Raw genomic sequence first — 24,411 nt, 5'->3', positions numbered from 1 at the left:
TTCCTCCTTGATTTTGACAAAATTGCACCAACAAAACAATTAATGGCCAAGGCCTCACGCGCCCACGATGAATGGGGGGGGCTTTGGCCGAAGAACCTCTGATGCCAAAGTTAGAATTTAGAGAGAAAAGTGTTTGGAGAGTATTGGGAATTTTGCAAGTGTCTTGGAATGATCTTTTGTTGAAAATGGGAGCCTATTTATAAGGATAGGGTGTAACTTATGGTTTAATGTGTGATTTAATGGATTAATTGGGCAATTATCCATTAATTGGTTAATCAACACATTTTTGGAATAAATATTTTGGGAGTTATGTAATTTATATGGGATGTTTTGAAGGTTATGAAATAATTACCTTGTGGAAAATATAGGATGAGGATGGATGAAATAATTTTGAATTTGTTACCTATTTTGGGCACTTTTGATTTGGTTGAAAGATGATTGCCCACTACTCGGACGTAGGAATCCCGTTGTACCTTAAGGGTATTTTTGTCCTCTTTTGTCCAAAAATCCATGTTTCGCCTTGTAATTATTTTTGGCTCCACAACCGTAATACTAAATAACTTATCGTGAACGGAGAGGAAACAACACGTTAGGTTACAGTCTTTGCTAGTAAGTTCTATCGTTTTGGATGGATCACATTTTGAGCTAAAGTAGAGCTAAAGCCCATAAATTATACTTCATTGTTTTGATTTTCATAATTGATACTAGAGGAAGCACACACACTATGTTACGTGGGAGATGTTAAAAAAAAAAGCAAAATTTAGTTTGGGCAAAATTATATTATTGCCCATGAGTTTATTTCGTGATAGAATTTTTTTTGTTAATAGGTAGTTTAAATCAAGGTTCTAAGAGACGCTAGACGCTAGTCGGGGGGCGGATTGAGATCTAGCACCTAGGTGGCTAAGTGGGGCTTAGGTGGGGGCCTTGGCGGACTAGGCAAATTTAAGTAAATTTATTATATGTGTGTGTAAATAAGTGCCTATTTATATTTAATAACACACAATTGTATACAAATTACAAAATAAAATGACCTATAGATTATTAAATATTGAAAGCATATTGAAAACATGGGGAACAAGCATATAATGAGTGTTCATCCAAGTACTCAATTTACATTTTATTGAAAAAAAAATAAAATGCAAAATGAAAGAAATCGATTTTCGGTTTAAGTAAGAGTCGCAACCCAAACGAGTGCCTAAGTGTGTTCAGGAGGGCTAGGCAGAAGCCTAAGTAAGTCTAGACGCACTTTTTTAATTTTCAAACGCCTAGGAACTAATTGGGGCAGTGGTCAGCCGCTTAGTGCCTAATGGGGCCTAGGCGGCTATAGACGGAGATTTTTAGAATAATGATTTGAATTAATGATTATCAAATTATCATTCTTACTTTTAAAATTGTTTTTGTGAGCATATGAAAATTATAAAAATGCCCTATTTGAACGGTCAAAACTTAAATTGGGAGTGCAAACATCACTACCGACAATTTATAAGCCTATGATATATTTGCTTACTTGAATTGGAAACGTTATGAATGAAAATGATGTTTGGTTGTTTGCCTATAAAAAATTAATCTTAGGAGTCTTTAAATATTTAAAATCCTTTTAGGATAATATAGTAAGAATTTTGAGACTTAATAATCAGGTTCCAAGTATTGTCATTCTTTTTGTTTTGTTTAGTCAAAGGTAAATTTCATTAAAATGTCATGTTACAATGAAAATACAAAACTTAAAAATTCACCCCAAAGCACCACCAAATCACCCAAAAGCACCACCGAAAAAGAGCCCAACCGAAAGTTTAAGCCCAAAATAGACAACACATAAAGCAAAAACGCCAGTAACCCCTACCATCGCTGACCACAAACTATCACCATATGTAGCCACCAGAGGTCCAATCAAACAAAGGCTCTACATTGTAAAAGAAGAAAGTTCCACCCTCCACCACCAAGCCCCACAAAGCCCAAATCCGCAACAAGCAAGGAAAATAAGCCGGTGGAAAATACTTCCCACAGTCAACGGTGCAAACAACACACAAATGGAAGGTGATGGTGTGACTACCCAAGCACCAGGCAAGAGCTAGAGCTCTACAGAACTTCCGACAAGGCCATGAAACACGATGAAAAGAATTGATTGCAGATTAAAAAATTATAAGATAGAGGGAGGTTGGAACTGGAGATAGGTAGAAAACGGATTGAGTCAAGGCATAGATGGAAGAAAACTGGAGGGAGAAAGGGAAAAAAGGTTGGAATTTGGCCCTTCCAATTGAGGCCTAAGACTCACTCCAACCCTGCCTTATAACCTAAAATTTCCTCCCCCCCCCCCCCCCCACCAAAAAAACCCAACCCATGACCTAAAACTAACCTAAAACCTAAAACTTATCATGGGGCAAAATACCGGCCCAACTTTAGGCCACAAAGCAATGTGGACCCTAGCAAGTGAAACTAAAACCAGGGCTATGAAGCCCACTACCCAAAAGCCATTCGCCTACACGCTGCATGCGCCAGGCTTGATTTGCAGCCGAACCAACCCACGTGGGGTTGTTCCCCCTTGTGTCAGACATTTATGTAGCCCAACAGCTACTTTTCTTCATCCAACAGCTGGATTTAAATGGGCCATTGGTTAATCCAACGGTCCATGTTCAAATTTTTATTTTATTTTTTGGTTTTATATTTATATATTTATTGAATCCAACGGCTTAGATCGAATATAATCAAATCTAAAGGAAAAAAAAAGATCTAACGGTCCAAATTTAAATCCAACTGCTAAAATAATTAAAAAAATATTATTTAAATCAAAATTCAACCAAAAACTCTATAAATACCTATGTATTTGTTCAAACATACACACAAAACTCACTTTTCTCCTACAATTCTTCCAATTTTTCTTTCCACCATTTCTTCTCATTTCCAAATTTTTCAAGATAGCAAAAGAGAATGTTAGAGGTCGTAATTGGACCTTTGATGAAGATATTGCTTTATGTTTGGCATGGATTTCTGTTAGCGAAGATGGTGTCGTTGGCAAGAATCAAAATAAAAAGGTTTTGTAGGGTAAAATCATTGATAAGTTCTATGAAAACTCCAACGCCGGTCAAATGGAAGCTAGTGGTGTTTATGATCGGTGGAAGATTATCAACAAAATGTGCACTTTGTGGAAGGGAAGCTTGGAGAGAGCCACAGTTGACATGCCTAGTGGAAGGAGCTTCTCAAAAATTGTGAGTTTCTTTGTTGATATTTTAGTTGTCATGTACATAATAGTATTTTGCAACTAATTGTTTTTATGTATTTGATGCATAGGGTGACAAAGCAATGGCAATTTACAAGACAAGAATTACACCAAAAAATTAAGCTTTTAAGTTGCATCATGCTTGGAACGTCCTCAAGGATTGTCCGAGGTAGGGAACCGATGCGGACCAACAATGGGGAAGATTATTTCATAGTGAAGCATCGCCCCCAAATGATGTCAATGAAGGTGCGAATGAAGGTGTCAATAAAGATGTCGAAGAAATGATCCTAACTTCTTCTTTTGCAAGGCCGCCGAGAAGAGATAAGCAAAAGGAAACAAAGAGAAAAAGGAAGCAAAGAGAAAAAGGAAGCCCCAAGATCCGATGAGTGGACCCATTGCTACTAGAATTACAAAATTGAGCGAGCGCTCACCAAGAAGAAGCGGCCCGAATGCGTTTGCAAATGAAGGAAGAAAGGGATAGGGAGCAAGAGAGGTTCGAAATAAATTTGATGATGGAGGACCTCAACAAATACACTCCAGAGAGGAAGAAGTACTTACGTGGTAAGCAAATGGATGCCAGAATGAGTATATTTCAAGAAGATAATTCATCTCAAAGCTATACCCCAAGTCCACCAAGTCCATCAGCAAATCAAGATGGTGGATATTATTATTAAGTTTATGTAGTTTATGAATTTTCGATTGTATTAAGTTTATGTGGTTTATTAATTGTCGTTTGTATTAAGTTTATGTACTTTATTAATTGTCATGTGTATTAATTATTGTTTCTATTAATCTAGATGCCTTCAATAATTATTGTGCTTATTATTCCACACTTTGATGTAGAATAGATGCCTTCAATAATTCAACCTCCATTCAATAATGTATCCAATGTACTACACAAAATACTTTGCAAAGAAGACACTTAAATTTATTACTAGAAAATACCAACATAGTACACTTAAAATTATTACATGAATGCTCAACCAACATCATCAACGTTCACCTTCTCGGCGCCATACATGCTCAACATTGAGGAGCTTGAATTCTATTTAAACGTCTCATATACTTACTCAATGTGACCCTATCATGTTGGGTCTCATATGTGGTTTCAGCGAGATATTCAACATCTCTTGCAATAGCTTTCGCATGTGTTGGTTGGTCATCATCCACATCTTTGTCTGAATCTTCTTCAATTTCGATGTACTCATCTTCCACAATCATGTTGTGCAAAATTATGCAAGTCATCATGATTGAATGGAGGTCTTTGGTATGCCAAAATCGTGCAAGCCCTCTAACAATGGCCCATCGAGCTTGTAGGATCCCGAACGCTCTTTCCACATCCTTCTTGTAAGACTCTTGCCTCTGCAAAAATAATTTCTTCTTTGCACTATCGGGATGAGAAAAACTTTTGACAAAGGTAGACCAACTAGGATAAATACTATCAGTTAGGTAGTAACCTAGCTCATACCTATTACCATTTACCTTGTACCGAAATTCTGGTGCCCATCGATTGACAACATCATCGAACAGAGGTGAAGACCAAAGAACGTTGATATTGTTGTTTGATCCAAGAGCTCGAAAAATGCATGTCAAATCCATGTGTCGTAAGATGCCATAGCCTCGAGCACGATGGTTGGCTTGTTATGATGGCCCTTGAATTGGCCAGCCCAAGCAATAGGACAATTCTTCCACTCCCAATGCATACAATCGAGACTTCCTATCATGACAGGGAAGCCTCTTTTGTCTGCCTTGCGTAGAAGCTTCTTCAAGTCTTCACGATTTGGCTTACAAAGGTATGTGGCTCCATATATAGCTTGAATTACCTGACAAAAGTGCTTCAGGTTCTCAATAGCAGTACTCTCCGCAAGTCGGCAATACTCGTCAGTTGAGTTTGCAGAGCACCCATTAGTTAGCATCCAAAATGCAGAAGTAAGCTTCTTATGAGGTGATAGATTTTGTCGGCTGACAACATCTATCTTTCTTGCAAAGTAGTGGTCATGATTGACAATTGCATTCAATATGCTTTCAAAAAGCTCTCTCATCATCCGAAAACCACCTCCGAAAATCATGAGCAGGAAATCTCGGACGCTCGATGAAATAATTTTTCATCATTCAGTCATGACACTCTTCTCTATCATCTTGCACAAATGAACGCCCCGTGACGCTCATATTGCATAAGCGAGTTTACAAGTTTAGCTTCGGCATTGATCATTTCAGCATCCTCAATGTCAAGCCTTGCTTGGTATTATGTAATCTGCATTGCCCTGCTACACCTTCTTCTATCACCCATTGATGAGATATTGAGAATTTTTAGGAAACAAAAACACTTTGAAAGTTGAAAGATTGGTGAATATAGAGGATGATTGAAGGTTGAAAGATTGTGTGATCAACTGATATTGGACCTATGTTTATATAGAGAATGAAAGTTGAATGGTTTGTGAAAGTTGAAAGTTTGGTGAGTTTCATGTGTCAATTTAGTGATTTTTCAATATTTATCAGAATTTAAATATTTTTAGATTAAAATGTTCATAAAATTAAATTACGATAGTCTACATAATTTTTTTTTTAAAGTTAATTTAAGAAAAAAATTAGGCTAAGCTCATTTTTTAATAATCCCGGGCTAAAATTTTAGGCCATAAGGGTTGGAGCAGAAAAGCTACTTCTAGGCTAAAACCTAAATTTTATGGGCTAAATATTTTTATGTTTTAGGCCAGGGTTGGAGATGGTCTAAGAACAGTTGGATTATAAGCAATATGGGTTGGATTACAGAGAAAAATGGGTTAGAAAACAAGAAAAGAACCGGGCGTATAGAAGAGGGAAGATAGGCAAGAGAAAAAGAAAGTTTGCTGCCACCGACGACCTTGGCCACACCGAGGGCCGGTGGCTAAGGGTGCGTTTGGTACGTGGGACGGGACGGGACGGAACAGGACGAGGCGTTCCGTCCCGCGTTTGGTGCGCCAAAAATGGGTGGAACGGGCTGTTCCACGGGACAGATTTTGAGTGTTTTTGCGTTCCACCTCCCCCCCTGGAACGGGTTTGTTCCACGTTTGTGGAACGCAATGTTTTACCATTTTAAGACAAATATACCCCATGTCTTTTTCAAAAATTACACCTTCGTTCCGTCCCGTCCCGTCCCGTTCCGTCCCGTCCCGTCCCGTTCCGTTCCGTTCCGTCTGCGTACCAAACGCACCCTAAAGGAACGAAAAACTCACAAAATCGATGAGAACACCTCTTAAACGGTGAGAAAGTCTCTCACAATGAGAGAATAATTATTTGAAAATCCAGTACCTTCAATATTTTCAAACTCAGAAAAATTAATTTTTTAGGAAATATTCACAATTTTAGTACATGTGCTCTACATTTACAAAGAACGAGTGTAAACAATTTTAACCATAATTTCCCGTCAAATAAAACTGAACTCCTTGCATGAGACTTCGAATATCAATGTTTTCTGGTTTAATTGGATTATTGATCTCCGTGGTGATATGGTAGTCGGAAGATAATTCCTGTGGTAAAAAAAAAATTAGGATTTAAATCCCTGTGGTGAAGTCTGTTAGGATTTAGACCAAAAATTGAAAATTTCATCAACTTCCCGTTAAGTGTTAGAGTATAAATGCTCACATGTGAGATTAAAAATATAAAGTTAGCCTCACATGTAGCCCTACGGGCTAACAATTAACGGAGAGATCTGTTTTAGCCTAGTATGTGTGGCTCATGTGCTAATAATTAACGGAAAGGTGACAAAATTTTTAATTTTGGGCTTAAATTCTAACAGACTTCACCACATATGCTTAAATTATAATTTTTTTTAACCACATGAGTCATCTTCCAACTACCCTACCACTATGGAGACTCATAATCCAATTAATTAGGCCATATTTTCTTAGCATTGGGTGCGAGAAAAATATTAATTTTTGATATTAAATACTTAGGTTCAGAGTTCAGACCATCATAATTTCATATTCTTACCTAATGATTAAGCTTATATTAATACAACGTTTGTTGTTATTATTATTTTTTTTTTTTAAACGACGTATACTCAAGTCTAGTGAAAAATGACCAAAGGTTTAATACTCGACGTGTACGTATACTCGAGTATGAACTTCAAGAAATGCATTTTTAGGGCTATCGACTCAGCTTTAATGTAGTATTTGGTCAAGGGCAAAAAGTGCATTGCAGCCTCATATCATATGTGAGGCAAAGCTGAATAGAGAAGACTTAGTGAATCATCAAATAATGCTCCAAGTCAATAAGACTCGTGTGCCCTAGGAATAGTAACAATTTCAGTAGCCAAAAACACAACACAATTTCAATGGCAAATTTCCCACCAAAATGAAATATATTCAGTTGCATTTTGTTTCGTGATAGGAAATTTTCATTTTCACCACACCCTCAAACTAGTTTCTTTGAAATAATCTTAAACTCCATTTCTTCTGAAAATTACACCTTTCAATTCATGGATGACTATTCTTCTTCTTCTTCCGACTCAGATGTTGATGATTTTATGCTGTTAATTATTCCGTTATTACTTCTAGCTGCTAGAGCCTAGAGGACCCGGAAACGACGCCGTCGTGCTCGCAGGACCATTATGCCCATCGGCAACACCGGGTCCCACTCCTCTCTAATCAGCGCCCCATTCAAACGCAATATATGATCAAAGGGTTGCTTTGGTACCAAGGGGAGAGCGACACGTCTAAGCAGTATGATGCGGACGCGTACCGTGGGAACATGACGAAGCTTATTGAGAATGTGCGCGAGGGTCTTGGTTTGCCTTCGCTTCCAATTATCCAGGTTCGTGAGCTGACTAGTTTTAAGTGAGTCTTTGCTTTGAGGGGCATTTTAGGTATTTCCTCACTTCTACATCGTGTAACGCATTTTTAGTAATTATAATCACATAAGTTACCAACAATTGCATTTCAAACGCAATATATAGTTTGATTTTGTCGATAATTTTAACGAAATTAACACATTACAAACCCGCATGGTAATTTTGCTGAAAAGGTTGTTGAAATTAAGTTATTGTCCTTGAATTGTAACAAGTAGTAAATTACAATTTTGAACTTGCACATTACAACCTTACATGGTAACTAATGATACGTTGTCGATAATTTTTTCATTTTAAACTCTCGATTGTGTTGATTAAAAACGATACTAATACTTTGGTTGCAAATAGCTGTAGCTGTTTTGTCCGGAGACAACAAGTATATGGAGAAAGTGAGGGAGGCCCAATTGGGAATGGAAATCCCAAATGTTTGTGTGTGTTGATTGATGCTAAGGGATTGGAGCTCAAAGATGATCATCTGCACCTCACCTCCAAGTCCCAGGTTCAGCTGGGGCCCATGTTGGCTGATGCATACCTCCAGCGTTTTGGACCCTCAGAACCCGATTCTCATGCTGCCATTTGAAGTAAATACGCTAATATTACGATGTTACTTATTTTAAGGTGCGTTTGGACAGGGAACTTTGAACCTAATTATTGATACTATGACCGTTGGGATTGCGTTTGTCATTTGGTCGTCTGGTTTGGTGAGGCCTTAGAGTGAATTGAATGCAGCCTTCGGGATTTAAACCAATGGGCCTAATAGGTCTCGCACTAACCAATACATCTTTCTAGATGAAAAAATAGTAGGTGGATTATCTCCTGTTTTGTATGGTCACCGTTAAGCCATGTCAACATTTTATATTCCTATTACTTTTTGTTTTATTATTTTTATAAAAAAAATCAATATAAAATGTTGACGTGGCTTAACCGTGACCACACCAACATAAGAGGATGAGAAGAGTATAGAAATGAGAGAGCAGACAATCCACCTTCGAAAAAATAAACCCTTATCACGTTACGATGTGTTGACTTTTTATCTCTCTTTTCCAGTGATTAAAATTGATGTAGGGTAATTTATTTTCACGTAATTGATTCCGTTTATTAAGTTAACTTGAAAATTATGGAGTAGTCAATTCTAAGTAATTTTATTGTCTGACTTTGAAGTTTTGATTCCTCTCATGAAGTCTACTTAGAAAATTAAATAAGTACTTTTTTTTTTGTCAAACGATAGATTTTGTTAAACTAGATGTAAGGATTCAACACTTTTTCATCACTGTGGTAAAAGATCGCTTGCGATAGAGTATTATAGTATATTATTTATGTTAAGTTGCTAATCAAGATCACATAATCGTATATGATTTATCTCTTAATTTATAATTAGACAACATAGGGTTAGATAACTTAGGTTAGACCATACTACAGCAGATTTTCGTGTGTTGCCATCTTATCTCTGATTTTCATGTAATGTAATAAAGGCTATTTACATATAATTTGTAAGAAAAGAAATAACGAATGGAATATGAACAAAAGGTACTAAGATATAGCTTTAGTGACGCTATTCGTGCAACAGTGTTGAGCTATTACCTTTACCTGTCCCATTGGTCGTTTAACTTACTTCGATCAGTAATGTACATCTATCTTGCAAAACTTCATCTATTTTTTTTTTTTTTAACAAATGATATTATCTATACTAAGGAAAATTGATGGGTTTGGCTTCAAAATAGGCTAGTAATAATGTGGTTCAAATTCGCTTTTAACGAGAATCAAACTTAAGACATTTCACTTACAATGAAATTGAATACCATTAGACTGTAATATTAAGTGGTTGCAAAAGTCACTCTTAGAATAACACGTTGATCTTTTTCGAAAGAAATTTTAGTAAATGTTCATGTAAACCACTTATCTAGTGAGCACTTTGTCCACGTGGGGAATGGGTGATAGAAAAGTGTCTCATTGAGAGCTCATGAGCTCACATCTACTTAAAAGTTTGTAACCTTTTTTTTTATTCCGCTAAAGCCATGCTGATTTGCAATTAAATTACAAAATAAAGTTTTGACGGAGAATAATAAAAAGAAGAATAGGGTGAACTGTCAATTAAATTTTTGAATTATTATTTGAGTAAAAATTAGGTTTTTAAACTATGTTTTAGAAAATCAATCATTGAATTACAAAAATTTGTCAATTACATATCTAATATTAGATTCGAAACTATTATATTTAATTTTTTGTTAATTTAAGTCACGTTACTTGCATTAGATACATATTGGAGGGTAGATTGATAATTTTAATAAATAAATAGTGTATGAAGTTAACTTTGAAGGGTAAATAAAATGTTAGATTCATAACTTATATAAAATGTCAAGGGCTAGAAAAGAACAGTATTATACCTTAAAATGTGTTAAGTGACTTAAGTTGACGAAAAATTGGATAAAATAGCTTTGAATATTATAATAGGGATGAAATTAGCATTTTTTAAATAAATTTAGAGATTTATTTTACAGTAAAAATAATTTATAGATTTAATTTTTATTAAGATGATAATTCAGGTATTAAATCGACACTTCATTAATAATAATAATAAAGTGGAGGGCAAGGCTCCAACTTGGTTTCTGCTTCTGCAAAGTTCAATATAAAAGTACATTGATTTCTTTTAATCGAAGCAAAAACGAATTTTTATTCAAACACTCACTCACCAACACACTAACCAACTCAGAAATCATGTAACATATGTGGTCCCCACCTATGATTCTCATTCTGGATCTGAGAGAGCATATCCTGATATGTTTTTCTATTATTTTTATATTTATTTCGTTTTCATTAATACACCAACCCTGTCCCTGATTTGAGCTCACGACCCCTGATTTGGGAAAAGCATCCCCTGATTTGGGGTTCTAAGAATTTCGTGATCGTAATCGTTCATTGTACATTATGCGATCAGAAATTATTTTAAAATTTTAAATTTTAAATTAAATATAAATAGTACTTAACGAAAACTGAAGTACGATGTACGATGAACGATCACAATAACGGAATCCTTAAGATTCCAAGGAAAAGGATCCTGCGAGGATCCTTTTCCCCTGGCTCAGGCCCTTGATTTGAGCTCAATGTCACCAAGACAAAAGTAGACCTCACATTTGTGTTGTATGTTTCGTGTTCATGTTGTTTTTATGTCATACGGATCGTGTCGTGTAACATCAATTAAAATAAATTAGTAAAATAACCTTATCCCAAATGGACCTGTTAATATTAAAGGGTGATATGACCTGACCCCTTATTCGTTAAAGAAATATATTTTAAACCAATAAATAATAAAATAAAAAAACTAATGAAAAAAACTTCAAAGTTTTAAATTTTAATAAAAAAATCATCCTATAATTTTATTTAATAAAAAAATAAGAGAAAAAAAAATAAAAAAAAACTAATTAAAGGCGCGTGCAATAGCACAGCGTTTTTTTCCCAGCTTTTGTTTGGTTTGGTGTGCTGGTGCTTTTTTCCGGTGTATGTATTTTCTTCTAGGGAGTTTCTTCTCCAATATAAAATATATACCGCAACTTTAAAAAAAAAATTATGTGGAGTGATTGATGGCAGGAGAATGGGCTTTTTTTGGAAGAAAAAATTTGCATTCTTAGAGAGAACGAATGGAATTAATTAAATGTTCAAATGATTTGCAAAATGAAGAGAGTTACGTTTCAATAACATATGTTTAATATAGAATAATTCAAATAAATAAATAAATAAAACTTAATTTTTTTTAACTTATATAGAATGATAGTACAATAATACATATTTATTTATTTTTTGAACAAACAATATTATCTACACTAAGGAGGATGAGGTAGGTATAGTCTCACAATAGGCTAGCAATAATGTGGTTCAAATTCGTTTTTGGCAAGAATCGAACATAAAACCTCTTACTTACAAGTGAAGAGGAATACTATTAAACCGTAATACTAAGTGGCAAAATAATACATATTTAATATAAATATATACAGCCACTCAGTACTACGGTTAAATAGTATTCATCTTCACTTGTAAGTGAGATGTCTTAGATTTGAATCTCGTGGATGGCGAATTCGATACCAGTCCATTATGTGACTTAGCCGAACTATCCCCTCCCCTTAGTGTAAAATATATCATTGTACTAAAAAAAATATACAATACATACATTATCACTATTGTATTTTATAATAAGTTTTTTTTAGTAATTAAACTTTAAAATTATCAAAATAATTTTTTCTTAACGGGTCGAAACAGGTTACTCATGTATTCCCTATGTGTATGCCCATTAAAAGCCAATTATTAACATATTCTTAACGTTGCACCTGATAATGACCTGATTAGTTATTGTGTTGACTCGAAATTCGTTATTTTCGTATCGTTTTCGTATTGTGTTACAGTGTCGTATAAAAAATTGCCAGGTTTAGACAAAGGAAGGGATGCAACTTATATTTGCTTAGCATTTACCATTAAACTTTTTATTTTATTTTATTTTTTATACATCGGAAACTAAAATCTCTTATAAAGATGAAGCAGTTTACTACTATTGATGTACAAGTTAAACACAATACGAAATTGGGTAGACAAAAGACTCTTCTTCACTATTTGGTTTGCGCAAAAGTCGAAAGGAGAGCAACATCCTAGTTGTTTTTTAAGGTTATCTTTAATTAACTTTCTCGTCCCACAAATTTCTAACACCACAAATTTACTAAACAACCTAGTACTAAAATGCTTTTCAGAAAGGCAGAAGCTGTCTCAAATAATCAAATCCCAAACGGGCACTTAAAAGCTTGTTCTTGTTAAAGTACTTTAATTAAACTAAAATGTTAAATCATAAAGATCATAGGAGTGGCCAAAAGTGTAAACACGAAAATTTTATAACAAATGAAACGAGAACGCGTGTACAAAGTAAATTTGTATTGATTTGAATTTGTAGGTTACAATCTCTGTTTACAATTTTCCTCTGATTCAATCTTCAAATTTGGCGTAGATGTGTGGATTGTTGATCCAAGGATCGTAATGACTTGATCTCGGAAGAATGATTGAATGATTGCTTCAAGTTTTGAGCTTCAAATGCTTGGATGATCTTCACCTCAAAAGATGCGGCAAAGGGTGAAGTTGATGCAGGATTTTGTTAATTCAAGGGATTGGCGACTTGATCTTGAAACGAACGTCGTTACAAGTTTTGAGCTTGCAACAAAGTCTTGAAGGAGTCGGCACAAGTGCTTGTTGATTCTTCAAGGGGAGTGATTCGGCTTTGGTTGTACATTCTTCGAAGAGAGCTTTAGTAGTGTATTAGTCTTCAAAGATTTATGTAGAGGTTCTTCTCAATGTGCAATTTTCGACCCCTTTGTGTCTCTTGGATCTTTGTATTTATAGACTTCCAAAGTCATGCCTTTGGACGGATTTGGCTTTGATTTGTGTCTTGATTCGTCCATATGAGAATTTAGGCATGGTTTGTGTCTTAATTTCAGCCATCTTCCTCATATTGGCGGAAATTTATAGGCCTTGTTGCCTATTTGTGAGCAATCTTCAATTCTTGCTTATTTTGTTAAGATGCTTTGGCTTTCTTTCTGGTTTTGAGAGATTTTGGGCCCCTTGCCTAAGAGGGATTTTCTCTCCTTTGCCGAATTTTGGGAATGTTTTACACTTCCTTTGCTTGATTTGTGCCACATGTTTTTGATGACTTATTCGTTTGTGATGAGTTATATGCCACATGGAGCTTTGTGATGCACCTTTTGTATGCAACAAAATTTACATGTCTACAAAAAGACCTCGAGAAAGCAAATCGTTGAAAAGAAAACCAATTTGAGGGTTCTTGTTTGGTTCTTACACTAAAAAGAGTTTTTGGACTTAACTGAATCAAATAGCAATTAGTTTGAGAATTATAGAATATTAGGTTTTTATCACAAATGATCCCTGAAATTAACCTACCTCATCAACATGGTCCCTGAAATTGAAAATCAATTAATGTCATCCTTGAATATGGGTTCCGCAAATCAATGTAGTCCTTCTGCTAGAATTCCATCAAATAATCTGTTAGTGTGCTAATGTGGCACATGTATGAATTCATATATCCAATTAAAATGAGCCATGTGGATTAGGTTTTATTTTTTAAAATAGAAATGAGTTTTTTTTTTCAAAGCTAAAAAAAAAAAGAACAAGAAGCCACAGCCACCCCAACCACTCAAAGCTGCCATTCCCATCCCTCCCCAGCCACCCCAACCCACTCAAAGCTACCAAACTCCACCACAACGTGACGACTTCTCTCTCCCTCTTTCATGCCTTCCCCCTTCTATCTTTCTCCCCCTCCCCAATCGAACCTCCCCCTCCCTGATCGAACCTCCCCTCTGCCCCTCCCCGATCGAACCTCCCCATCTGCTCACACCCATCTTCCCTTCCATGGCGCCTCACCTTCTTCCACGACCCCCCACTCGCAATTTCCAATTTTGAATCTTTTGATATTCAAGATTTTTTTTTTGTTTGTTTAGACATCACCAATAATCCCATAGCTATAGAGATACCACAATTTTCTGTAATCTTCATAACAAAATGAGATATCAATAAGATTCATAACAAAAGGAGATTAAAATTTTAATCACATGCTGGCATCACCCTCTTGTTCCATTGACCATGGTCAAAACCGGGAGAATATGAGACTAAGTCTGAGGGAGAATCAATTGTTCAATTAGAGCAGTTCCACCGTGGGAAAGGCCCCTAGGGCTATCCACTATTTAATCAACCTAGTGAACAGTAATTGCCCTTAATGAATAATAATTGTCTTTTGCATCTCCACCTTACACTTGAATAGCCCTGGCAATAGGTAAATAAAATAATAATATTTTTTGCAACTTGCTTGGAATTTCCTATGCACTCTCCACTCCCTCATGTCACTACCTCTCTTTCCACTCATCTTTCTCACTTCTCTCCATTTTTCTGAAGTTCCTCTCTCTCTATCTCTCTAAGCTCTCGACACTCTCATTCTCTCTAGAGCTCCGAGAGCTCTCACCCACTTTCCTCTTCGAAAATTAAACAAATCAAACTCCAAAATCATGAAACCTTAATCTCTGGGACTAAAGGATCCTAGCTATACCGTTGCATGCGTCATCAGACCATCACGGTGTAAACCACCATTGAAGCCGAGAGCTTCAAGATCTGAAACTTGAACCCAGGTGAGGTTCTCTATACAAATCTTGTTTCATTATGTCTTAATGTTGATTGAGACAAGATTTGTGGTATTTTTCTAGTTCGAAACCAGATGTTTAACCCCCTACAATTTCTCTAAAACCTTGCCCATTTTTTGGTCACCTCCTCGGAGTAAACTCCGGCAAGTTTGTGGGTTCTGGAGCTCTTGCTCAGTTTGAATCCATTCCAAGTACTTAAATGCCTCTTTGCATGTGAAAATTAGTTGGAAATTACTAAGGTTTGGCATGCTTGCATACTGTTTTTCCCCATTTCCAGAATCCGGCGAAGAAACCCAGCCCTTGCAGGCCATTTTCCGGCCATAAAAAAGTGGCTAACGTCTGGGTGACGTCAGCCTTGCGTCACGTTGCCTTCGAGCACTTAGGTTGGCAACTCGTGCCGAGCCTCTCCCTCAGGCCTGCTCGGGCTCCCTCACCAGCACACGCTGGGCTTGCTTGCTTGGGCTCTCTGCCACTGTTCGCGGGCCTGTCCCTCGGGCTCCAGCACACGTTGAAGCTGCTCTTACAATCCAAAAGATCAAAAGCAGTGGAAGGAACCAGAGAGTCGAGAGATCCTAAAAGCCAGAACAACAAAACTTTTGTTTATTTATTTCTATTTACTCAGGTTTATTGTTTTCAGAATTTTGATCATTCTTAAAAATAATAACTTGATATAATCCACATGTTGCTATTTAATAGGGTACAAGGGTCTATATATGTGTCACATCAACACACTAACATATTATTTGATGGAATACTAACAAAAGTACTACATTGATTTGCAGCACCAATATTTAGGGACGACATTGATCGATTTTCAATTTCAGGGACCATTTTAATGGGATGGGTCAATTCCAAGGACCATTTGTTAAATCTCATGTTATGACAATACATTATAGTTCAAATCAAATACTACTAACAGTAAGATTGACCTCATTTGATTTGTTTGAACACCAGATGACGCACTTAACCGTAGTGCAAATTAATTTTTAAAAATATTTATGGAAATGAAATCAAGTTCTTGGGAAATTATTTTATTTTTTTTTGTCAAAAAGAGAAAAATTTATTAAAGCTGAATGGCAAAGAAATCTAGTAAGCAAAAGAAATAAAAGGAAAAAACAGCCTCCAAACATGACGTGGCCGGGGTTGGTGTTTTTACCAAAAACCAAACTTATTGGAGAAAATTGACCAAAAAACGAAAACTTATCGGAGAAAAGTCCAATCCCGAAACACCCTCCCCCACTCTCGCTCCCTACACGCTCTCCCAATCTTCCCCCACTTTCCCCGCACGATAAACCAGCGCGTGAAAATACCCGCCTGTCTCAAACCGCAACGCTCCCAGTCCCTGATTCTGAGGGCTGATCTCACTCCCTCTTTCTCTCTCTCACTCGGATCTCAATCTCACTCTCTCTCCTCCCACCCACCAAACCCACCCACCCCCACACCCAGCTATATAAATTACACCCAGCAACGTATACACTTGACACACACCTATACAGACAATAACACCACCGTCGCCGCCACCTCTAGCATCACCGCCGGCCCGACCCGACTATGGCCACATCAGCGTTCCAAATCCGCTCCCCATTTTCCCGAAACCCCGCCCTCTCTTTCTCCTCCAAGCCCTCCCTCTCCGCTTTCTCAGTAACTCCCGCCTCGCGCCGCCGGGCTCCTCCGCGGCTGGTCGTGGTGCTGTCTGCTGCGAACCTCGATGCCAAGCCCACCGTCCTCGTCTCAGAGAAGCTCGGAGAACCCGGAATCAACCTCCTCAAGCAGTTCGCTAATGTCGACTGCTCCTACAATCTCAGCCCCGAGGAGCTCTGCACCAAGATCTCGCTCTGCGACGCGTTGATCGTGCGTAGCGGGACCAAGGTCACCCGCGAGGTGTTCGAGTCCTCCGGCGGGAGGTTGAAGGTTGTGGGAAGAGCTGGCGTCGGCATCGACAACGTGGATCTGGCTGCGGCGACTGAGTTCGGGTGCTTGGTGGTGAACGCCCCCACGGCCAACACCGTTGCGGCCGCCGAGCACGGGATTGCTCTCTTGACAGCCATGGCTCGCAACGTCGCTCAGGCCGACGCGTCTGTGAAAGCCGGTGAGTAATTGCAATCATTCCTCTGTTTCGGGAAATGAAAGTTCGTTGAGGTATTTCGTCGAACAGTTGTGATTCAATTTCGTTGTGTTGCAGGGAAATGGGAGAGGAACAAGTATGTAGGTGTTTCCCTTGTTGGGAAGACCTTAGCCGTGATGGGGTTCGGGAAAGTTGGATCTGAAGTGGCTCGGCGTGCCAAGGGGCTCGGTATGCACGTGATTTCCCACGACCCGTACGCCCCGGCGGATCGTGCTCGTGCCATTGGTGTGGAGCTTGTGAGCTTCGATGAGGCTTTGGCCACCGCCGATTTCATATCTTTGCACATGCCTCTCACTCCAGCCACCAACAAGGTTCTAAATGATGACACTTTTGCTAAGATGAAGAAGGGAGTTCGAATCGTGAACGTCGCTCGTGGTGGTGTCATTGATGAGGATGCACTCCTCAGGGCGCTCGATGCCGGAATTGTTGCTCAGGTTTGGTTCTTACCCTTTACATATTCAAATGCCATATGCATTTCAATATTGTGCAGGAAAGTTGGAAAAGTCATTTATTTTTTTCGTTTGTAGGCTGCTCTTGATGTGTTCACGGTGGAGCCACCGCCACAGGGCAACAAGTTGGTGTTGCATGAGAGAGTTACTGCTACTCCTCACCTTGGTGCCAGTACCATGGAAGCACAGGTAGCCTTTGCTGGTTTGCATCTATATCTTAATGCCTAGTTTTTGTTTCACCTGGTATCTTATGATTTTTTAATTTGATGTACAGGAAGGTGTGGCCGTTGAAATTGCTGAAGCTGTCGTCGGAGCCTTGAAAGGGGAGCTTGCCGCCACTGCAGTCAATGCACCAATGGTTCCCGCTGAGGTATCATCTCAATTGCCCAATATTACGTCTCTTGCATTTCGAGTGGTTTGTCTTGTGCGTTTCCCTGCAGGGTTCTAAGAAGTCTCTGGGTAGTTTATTTACTGTCTGCTCCCAAAATGTTACAATTGAATTGATTAATGGAAATGTGGTTCTTGATCTGCAGAGCTACTTGTTATGTTTCTGAGTATGAATTTTTCAAGATTCACATCCGTAAACTAAAACGTTTGTATTGCGTTAGTGTATGGAAAAAAATGGGATGTGGGGATGCGCTTTCGATACCCAGTACTTAAAACTTCAATTGTTATTCTTACCAATGTAATATTTAGATTAAATTCTTCAGGCTCTTGCAACAATTTACAATTTCTCTTGCCATTCTTGATTGTAGGTTTTGACAGAACTGAAGCCTTATGTTGTGCTTGCTGAGAAGCTTGGAAGACTGGCTGTCCAGTTAGTGGCAGGAGGTAGCGGTGTGAAAAATGTCAAGGTCTCATATGCGTCAGCTAGGGCTCCTGATGACCTTGACACTAGGCTGCTCCGAGCCATGATTACCAAGGGTCTCATTGAGCCCATATCCAGCGTTTTCGTGAATCTGGTTAATGCAGATTTCACTGCTAAACAGAGAGGACTCAGGATAACAGAAGAGCGAACAATGCTTGATGGTTCGCCCGAAAGTCCACTTGATTCCATCCAAGTGCAGATTGCCAACGTGGAATCCAAATTTGCCAGTGCGATATCAGAGAGCGGAGAGATCACGGTGGAGGGTCGGGTTAAGGATGGGGTCCCTCACTTGACAAAGGTTGGATCATTCGAAGTTGATGTGAGTTTGGAAGGTAGCATAATCCTCTGCAGACAGGTTGATCAGCCGGGTATGATAGGACTGGTCGGAAGCATTTTAGGAGAGGAGAATGTGAATGTCAGTTTCATGAGCGTTGGAAGGATTGCCCCGCGAAAGCAGGCTGTGATGGCAATTGGAGTGGATGAACAACCCAGCAAGCAGTCTTTGAAAAGGATTGGGGATGTTCCAGCCATTGAAGAGTTTGTTTTCCTCAAGTTGTAGACTCACTCTGCCTGCCTTATGTTTTGCTTCACTTTTGGTGGCATTGCTACATGTTACCTGCCCGATTTTGGAAATCCGTATGATTTTGTGGTAGATTTAGGTGAGAAGGATGAATAATTCGGTTTGCGACAACAAGGATGTACTTTATTTTAGCTTTTATTGTCCCCAAATTTCTAGTTCCATTTTGGTTTGCCCTATTGAGATGAAATCACCATGCTGTGTGCTCTGTTTTCTTTGGAATGCTATAAATTGTTCTGCAGTTTCAATAGTGAATTATAATTTACTGTATGAATTGCTTTCATCGCAATAAGAGAATGTGTCCTTTCCCCTGCTGGAACTAAAAGCGCTTCTGCATTTCTTAAAAGCACTTACATTTGTCGTTGAACTCATCGTCGCACGGATCTTATTTCCATAACTTGTGAAACTTTCTATATATTACATGCGCGAGAATCATTTTTCCGGCATTCATTCGATGCCAGAGATTCCAAAGCTTGAACTCTTTAATTCATGAACCAGAAATGAAAGGAACCTGAGCTACTGTCGTCGGTAGGGAGATGTGGAGGTTTTGAACTGCTAAGGGCTCGTTTGGATGTGCTTTTAAAATTATTGAAAGCGCTTTTAGAGAAAATATTTTTTTTATTTTAAAAGCACTTTAAGTGATTTTCCAAAATTTACTTTCATTTTTACTAAGAATTGGTTCTAAAAACATTTTCACCGAAAGCGCTTTCAGTCATTTCAAAAGCACATCCAAACAAGCTCTAAATAGGCAGCGAAACCAGCGGCATAACCAGCAAGAGCAAAACCACTCACCTGCACAATGCACAAAGGACAGTGAGTTTTTTCATCAACACCCAAGGGAAGACTAAACCTGAAAGATGATACAGTAAACAGTTTTCGAAAACAGTTGATACCTTCCGCAAGTACCAGAAGAAGTCCACCTTTTCCATCCCCATAAAAGCGACTCCAGCTGCAGAACCAATAACTAGCATGGATCCACCAGTACTAGCACAATATGCAACCAGCTGCCAAAACTCAGAATCCTGGGGAAAGGTAGTGAGATCGTACATCCCCATAGTTGCGGCAACCAGTGGAACATTGTCTACAATCGCTGATACAACTCCTATTGAACTTGCAATCAGCTCAATATTGGGAATGTGGGCATCCAGGTAATTTGCTATTTCTCGAAGAATTCCTGCCGCCTCCAGGCTAGGGTACCTAGAAAAGTTAAAATGCAGAAAGTGAGACTTATAACTCTCGAAGCCACTTTTTACAAGCAGCGGATAACTTCTGCGTAGCCAAGGAAAAGAAGTTTACGATTCACCTGCGAACGGACAATAGGATGCCAAGGAAGAAGAGTGCTCCTTGAGTGTCAATCCGGGACAAGGCCTGCGGTACTTTTAACCTGTGTCTTTCCGATTCACCGTAATGAATAGCATCAGTCAGAATCCAAAGTACTCCAAGTCCCAGCAACATACCCATGTGCGGAGGCAAACCAGTTAGGGCCTTGAACACTGGAACAAAAACCAAAGCTCCAATGCCTACAGAGAAAACAAGCTGTCCCCGAGGTGCCATCTCCTCAGATGCCATAACATCGGACGTGTCTGGTCCTTCCCCACTTACTCCACTGAATGGAAGAAAAAACAGATCATATCATTCATCTATGATTTACCGAGTTTAATACTAACTTTCATGTCTCAATTCCGTGTCTTTGGTTTGAAAATGAAAAACAAATACCTAGTCAGGGACATAAGCGCCAGTGGAACAGCAAGACAGACGGCCGAAGGTATAAACAAGGTCTGCAAGTAAGAAATACATATTCATTTTATGTCAGAATATTGAAAAAATATTATTCCCTTTGAGGATGATATTTTACGTAGACAAAGTGTCGAATATCTAGACATCCAACTTGGCAGATATGACCAGAAACTCTAAATGGAAAGATCAATTTCACGTTTTTACAAAACTTTTTCACATACCTCTAAAGCAATCGTGAGGCGTGGACGAGGCGTCCAAGCAATAGCCCGGCCTAGGCGTGAGGCAAAGCCTCAAGGAACCTAAATTTTTTAATATATACACTGATCGTACACATATATTATATTAAAAAAAAAATTATTAATCAATAATCATTTTGAGCGCGCACACACACACATATATATATATATATATATATATATATATATATATATAATAGAGGATGAAAAGCACAATGAGCACACAAATAACAATGCATGTTGACAGCACACACATCCATTATATAAAAAAATATAAAAATCAGAAAAAAAAGGCAGAGAGACGATAGTGCAAGCTAGAGGTATAAAGCAGTTAAAACCTACCCAAAATTTGGGTTTGGGATTAAAAAAAAAAAATTAAATAAAAAATAACACCGCTGAGGTGCACTTAGGCGGCTCCGGTGACGCTTTCCTCCCACTCCCTCAAAACAGAGGTAGCAACTCTCATGCCCAGCCTCAGAGGACACCTAGGCGCACCTTGAGGCGAGCCTTTTAAAACATACAGAAGTTTGATGGAAGATAAAAAACCAATAGATCTATCATCCAATTGCAACAGATTTGCAGTTCAACCTTTCCATATTCAGCATAGAACTAACATACATCATATAGCATAAATCCCTAATCAACAGATAATAGGACAATGCGAAAAAAAGAAGTAAATAAAAAGAAGTTATTTGGAACGAAGAAAAGGACCTTCATTGTCTCCAATGTGGATATCTGACCATGTATCCACAGCATAGTAGTGGTAACATCACCAATAGGAGTCCATGCACCACCGGCATTTGCTGCTATGACAACAACAGCTCCTAAGAGCCTGTCAATAAAATACAATTCAGTAAACAAGGCAGAAAATCACGCATCTATTTGAGCTCCATTACTGTACAGAAAATATAGTACAACTTCATAAATGACCGAATCGGCTAGGAACTATGAACATGCTAAAGTGGTTGCTTAAAGAAACAATATTATGAGTACCACAAAAAGTTCCCTCTAAATGTGCAATCTTCCTTGGTTGTTTCAGAGATTTTAAAAAAGATTCTTACATACAAAAGATATATAGTAGATGGTGAACATACTTGCGAAATTCTGACTGAGGAACTAATTTTCGCAATAAAGAAACCATGAAAATGGTAGACGTCAAGTTGTCAAGAATTGCACTAAGGAGAAAAGTGACAAAACCCACCTGAAAAAATTTCAACAATAACTTGTTATTGCTTGATACTTGATACATAAAGTAATGTAAGCAGTAAAAGAACAAGCTTGTCACAAAAAAGTTTAATTTCTATTGAACTCTCTTATCTGTTTGAATTTTAGAGGACAAAAAAATCTATACCACAGAAAATACAGTGAAATATGGTATGTTCCAAGAAGTTGATTGAATATTCCAAATGTGCAGTAGAAAGGATTAATCGCATGACAGCAGAAGCAAAGAACTCACCACCCAAAGAAGCGTCCTTGGCGTTCGAGTGGTTATATTGTCAGTAACCAGCTTAAATCGTTGATGTGAATCAACTATCTCGACAATGGTCATTGCACCAAGCAAGAAAAACACTATTTCACTGGCTTCAGCAAATGCATGTTGTAACTCTGAAACAGCTATATCTGTTGAAGGAGCCTACAGAAGTATCAAAATTAGGTTTGGGAGAAGGAACTGTGTACAAGATATTGCAAACCCGGTTGCAGTTTCAAGTAGTAAATATAAATCTTACCCCAATACTTCTTACTGCCCACAAGCTCACAGCCATTAACAGACCTACTCCACTTTTGTTGAAGGCCAGCGATTCTTCAAAAATGATGCCCACATATCCTATTCCGAACAGCAATGCCATGGCAACATCCTGTATCATGAGTTTGTCTTATCAACTTAGTGTACAATTATATGCTTAAGAAGCACTTATGATATCATGGGAAAGGCACCTTTAAGCAATGACGCTGCAAATAAAATGTTACCTGATTGGCAGCAACCCAGGAGTGGTAAATTGCCACTGCCCCTGTTCCAGCTGCTGCAAATACTGCAATGGCTTTCAGCAAATAAGTCTTCGGCCGGTACCTGGCCTTAAATTCTTCCGAGCTTGTTTCGTCAACCGAACATATATGATAACATGATCCAGAACTTGGGTTCAACTCCTGATAATATGCTAAAAGGTGATTCAAAACTTTCGAGTTTCGACAATTTAGTTTCCAAACAGCAACTAATAGGCAATCCAAGAGAAACAGGCAATCCAAGAGAAACCCATGTCTTATCCTATTAGGCAATTCCATTCCCAATCTTGAGGGCAGCCATTAGAGCTGCCTATCAGCGAGCTAGGGCTGCTGAAGAAGCAGATGAAGGGGATGCCGGTAGTAGTCTGCATTGGTTCTTGTTTGTGAGTGTTTGGCCAGTTGCATGGAAATTGAAAAGGATTTACAGAGGTGTGGAGGGAGTGGAAATGGGAGTGGAAGTAGTGTTTCTTGGTGGGTTAGTCATATTATTATTACCGGAAAGTAGTATTTCTGGGCCGTCGCTCTCATCCAACGGTCGACATAAAAAAATAATTTTTCGTATTTTTATTGATTCTTCATATTCCATTTTTATAATTTCTCTTAATATTTATCCATGTTTTTATTGGCTAAAATACTATTGGAGAGAAAAGAAATTGTTAGTCAACATTTATTATTTCAAGATGTGGGTTTACCATGTGTAAAGGAAAAATACGGGTCTTCTCTCCGCCGTGAGAGTGCTTATCTCCTCCGTGAGTATCTTCTCTCCACTATGAGAGTGCTTATCCCCTCCGTGTGAGTGGCGTGGAGCTTCGTCCGCCAGATGGAATTACAGAGAACAACAGAGTGAGGTGCAGAATGGGAAGTAAACGCAAAAGGAATATCAATAAATACCCCCAACAGGAACATAGCAGAAGGGAGGGACTTAATAACCCACAACCGCCCAACTTCTCAGAGGTAAATTTACTTTACTCAACTAACAGGAATATGGGCATTATTGGTATATGAGAAGTGTGTGGTAAGAAGAAGACAAAAAAGGAAATTGAGCAAAGCTCCTGGGAAACTTTACACTAAATCCACTGGGTAAGAAGAAGACAAGAAAGGAAACCGAGCAACGCTCCTGGGAAACTTTACACTAAATCCACTGGTATACGTAGGACAATTTCCATATCCTTCTGTTTTGTGTGGTCATGGTTAAGCCACA

The 24,411-nt window shown here is 38.3% G+C and overlaps 4 protein-coding genes across 4 annotated transcripts; 2 read left to right on the top strand and 2 right to left on the bottom strand.

Annotated features, from left to right (window-relative positions):
- Positions 1-4,803: 4,803 nt before the first annotated feature.
- Positions 4,804-5,283, bottom strand: LOC126622601 (uncharacterized). Its single transcript, XM_050291375.1, has one exon. The coding sequence runs from the start codon at positions 5,281-5,283 to the stop codon at positions 4,804-4,806; it is 480 nt and encodes a 159-aa protein (XP_050147332.1).
- A 2,581-nt stretch (positions 5,284-7,864) lies between these two features.
- LOC126622600 (probable carbohydrate esterase At4g34215) lies at positions 7,865-8,619 on the top strand. The gene is made up of 2 exons (XM_050291374.1): positions 7,865-8,028; positions 8,388-8,619. Exons 1-2 carry the CDS (start codon positions 7,865-7,867, stop codon positions 8,617-8,619), a joined length of 396 nt encoding a protein of 131 aa, XP_050147331.1.
- Positions 8,620-16,664: 8,045 nt separating this feature from the next.
- Positions 16,665-19,506, top strand: LOC126621974 (D-3-phosphoglycerate dehydrogenase 1, chloroplastic-like). The gene is made up of 5 exons (XM_050290605.1): positions 16,665-17,306; positions 17,400-17,776; positions 17,870-17,980; positions 18,066-18,161; positions 18,547-19,506. The coding sequence occupies exons 1-5, from the start codon at positions 16,769-16,771 to the stop codon at positions 19,216-19,218; spliced, it is 1,794 nt and encodes a 597-aa protein (XP_050146562.1). The 5' UTR covers positions 16,665-16,768; the 3' UTR covers positions 19,219-19,506.
- A 44-nt stretch (positions 19,507-19,550) lies between these two features.
- LOC126621975 (sodium/proton antiporter 1-like) lies at positions 19,551-24,180 on the bottom strand. Its single transcript, XM_050290606.1, has 11 exons — positions 23,903-24,180; positions 23,178-23,354; positions 22,937-23,065; positions 22,666-22,842; positions 22,304-22,410; positions 21,921-22,041; positions 20,953-21,014; positions 20,540-20,842; positions 20,130-20,424; positions 19,981-20,028; positions 19,551-19,795 (listed from the first exon to the last, which is right to left on the bottom strand). Exons 1-11 carry the CDS (start codon positions 23,903-23,905, stop codon positions 19,724-19,726), a joined length of 1,494 nt encoding a protein of 497 aa, XP_050146563.1. The 5' UTR covers positions 23,906-24,180; the 3' UTR covers positions 19,551-19,723.
- Positions 24,181-24,411: the final 231 nt, after the last annotated feature.

The sequence above is a fragment of the Malus sylvestris genome, chromosome 5, assembly GCF_916048215.2.
Source record: "Malus sylvestris chromosome 5, drMalSylv7.2, whole genome shotgun sequence".
NCBI classification, from domain to species: Eukaryota; Viridiplantae; Streptophyta; class Magnoliopsida; order Rosales; family Rosaceae; genus Malus; species Malus sylvestris.
This window is presented reverse-complemented; position numbering and strand designations above follow the sequence as displayed.

Coding starts and splice junctions, on each gene's coding strand:
- LOC126622600 (XM_050291374.1), top strand. CDS start 7,865: ATGATCAAAGGGTTGCTTTGGTACCAAGGGGAGAGCGACACGTCTAAG. Junction 8,029..8,387: donor CGTGAGCTGACTAGTTTTAA/GTGAGTCTTTGC, acceptor GGTTGCAAATAG/CTGTAGCTGTTTTGTCCGGA.
- LOC126622601 (XM_050291375.1), bottom strand. CDS start 5,283: ATGATTTTCGGAGGTGGTTTTCGGATGATGAGAGAGCTTTTTGAAAGC.
- LOC126621974 (XM_050290605.1), top strand. CDS start 16,769: ATGGCCACATCAGCGTTCCAAATCCGCTCCCCATTTTCCCGAAACCCC. Junction 17,777..17,869: donor ATGCCGGAATTGTTGCTCAG/GTTTGGTTCTTA, acceptor TTTCGTTTGTAG/GCTGCTCTTGATGTGTTCAC. Junction 17,981..18,065: donor CCAGTACCATGGAAGCACAG/GTAGCCTTTGCT, acceptor TTTGATGTACAG/GAAGGTGTGGCCGTTGAAAT.
- LOC126621975 (XM_050290606.1), bottom strand. Junction 21,015..21,920: donor CCACATTGGAGACAATGAAG/GTCCTTTTCTTC, acceptor TCTTACTTGCAG/ACCTTGTTTATACCTTCGGC. Junction 20,029..20,129: donor TCTTCTGGTACTTGCGGAAG/GTATCAACTGTT, acceptor TGCATTGTGCAG/GTGAGTGGTTTTGCTCTTGC.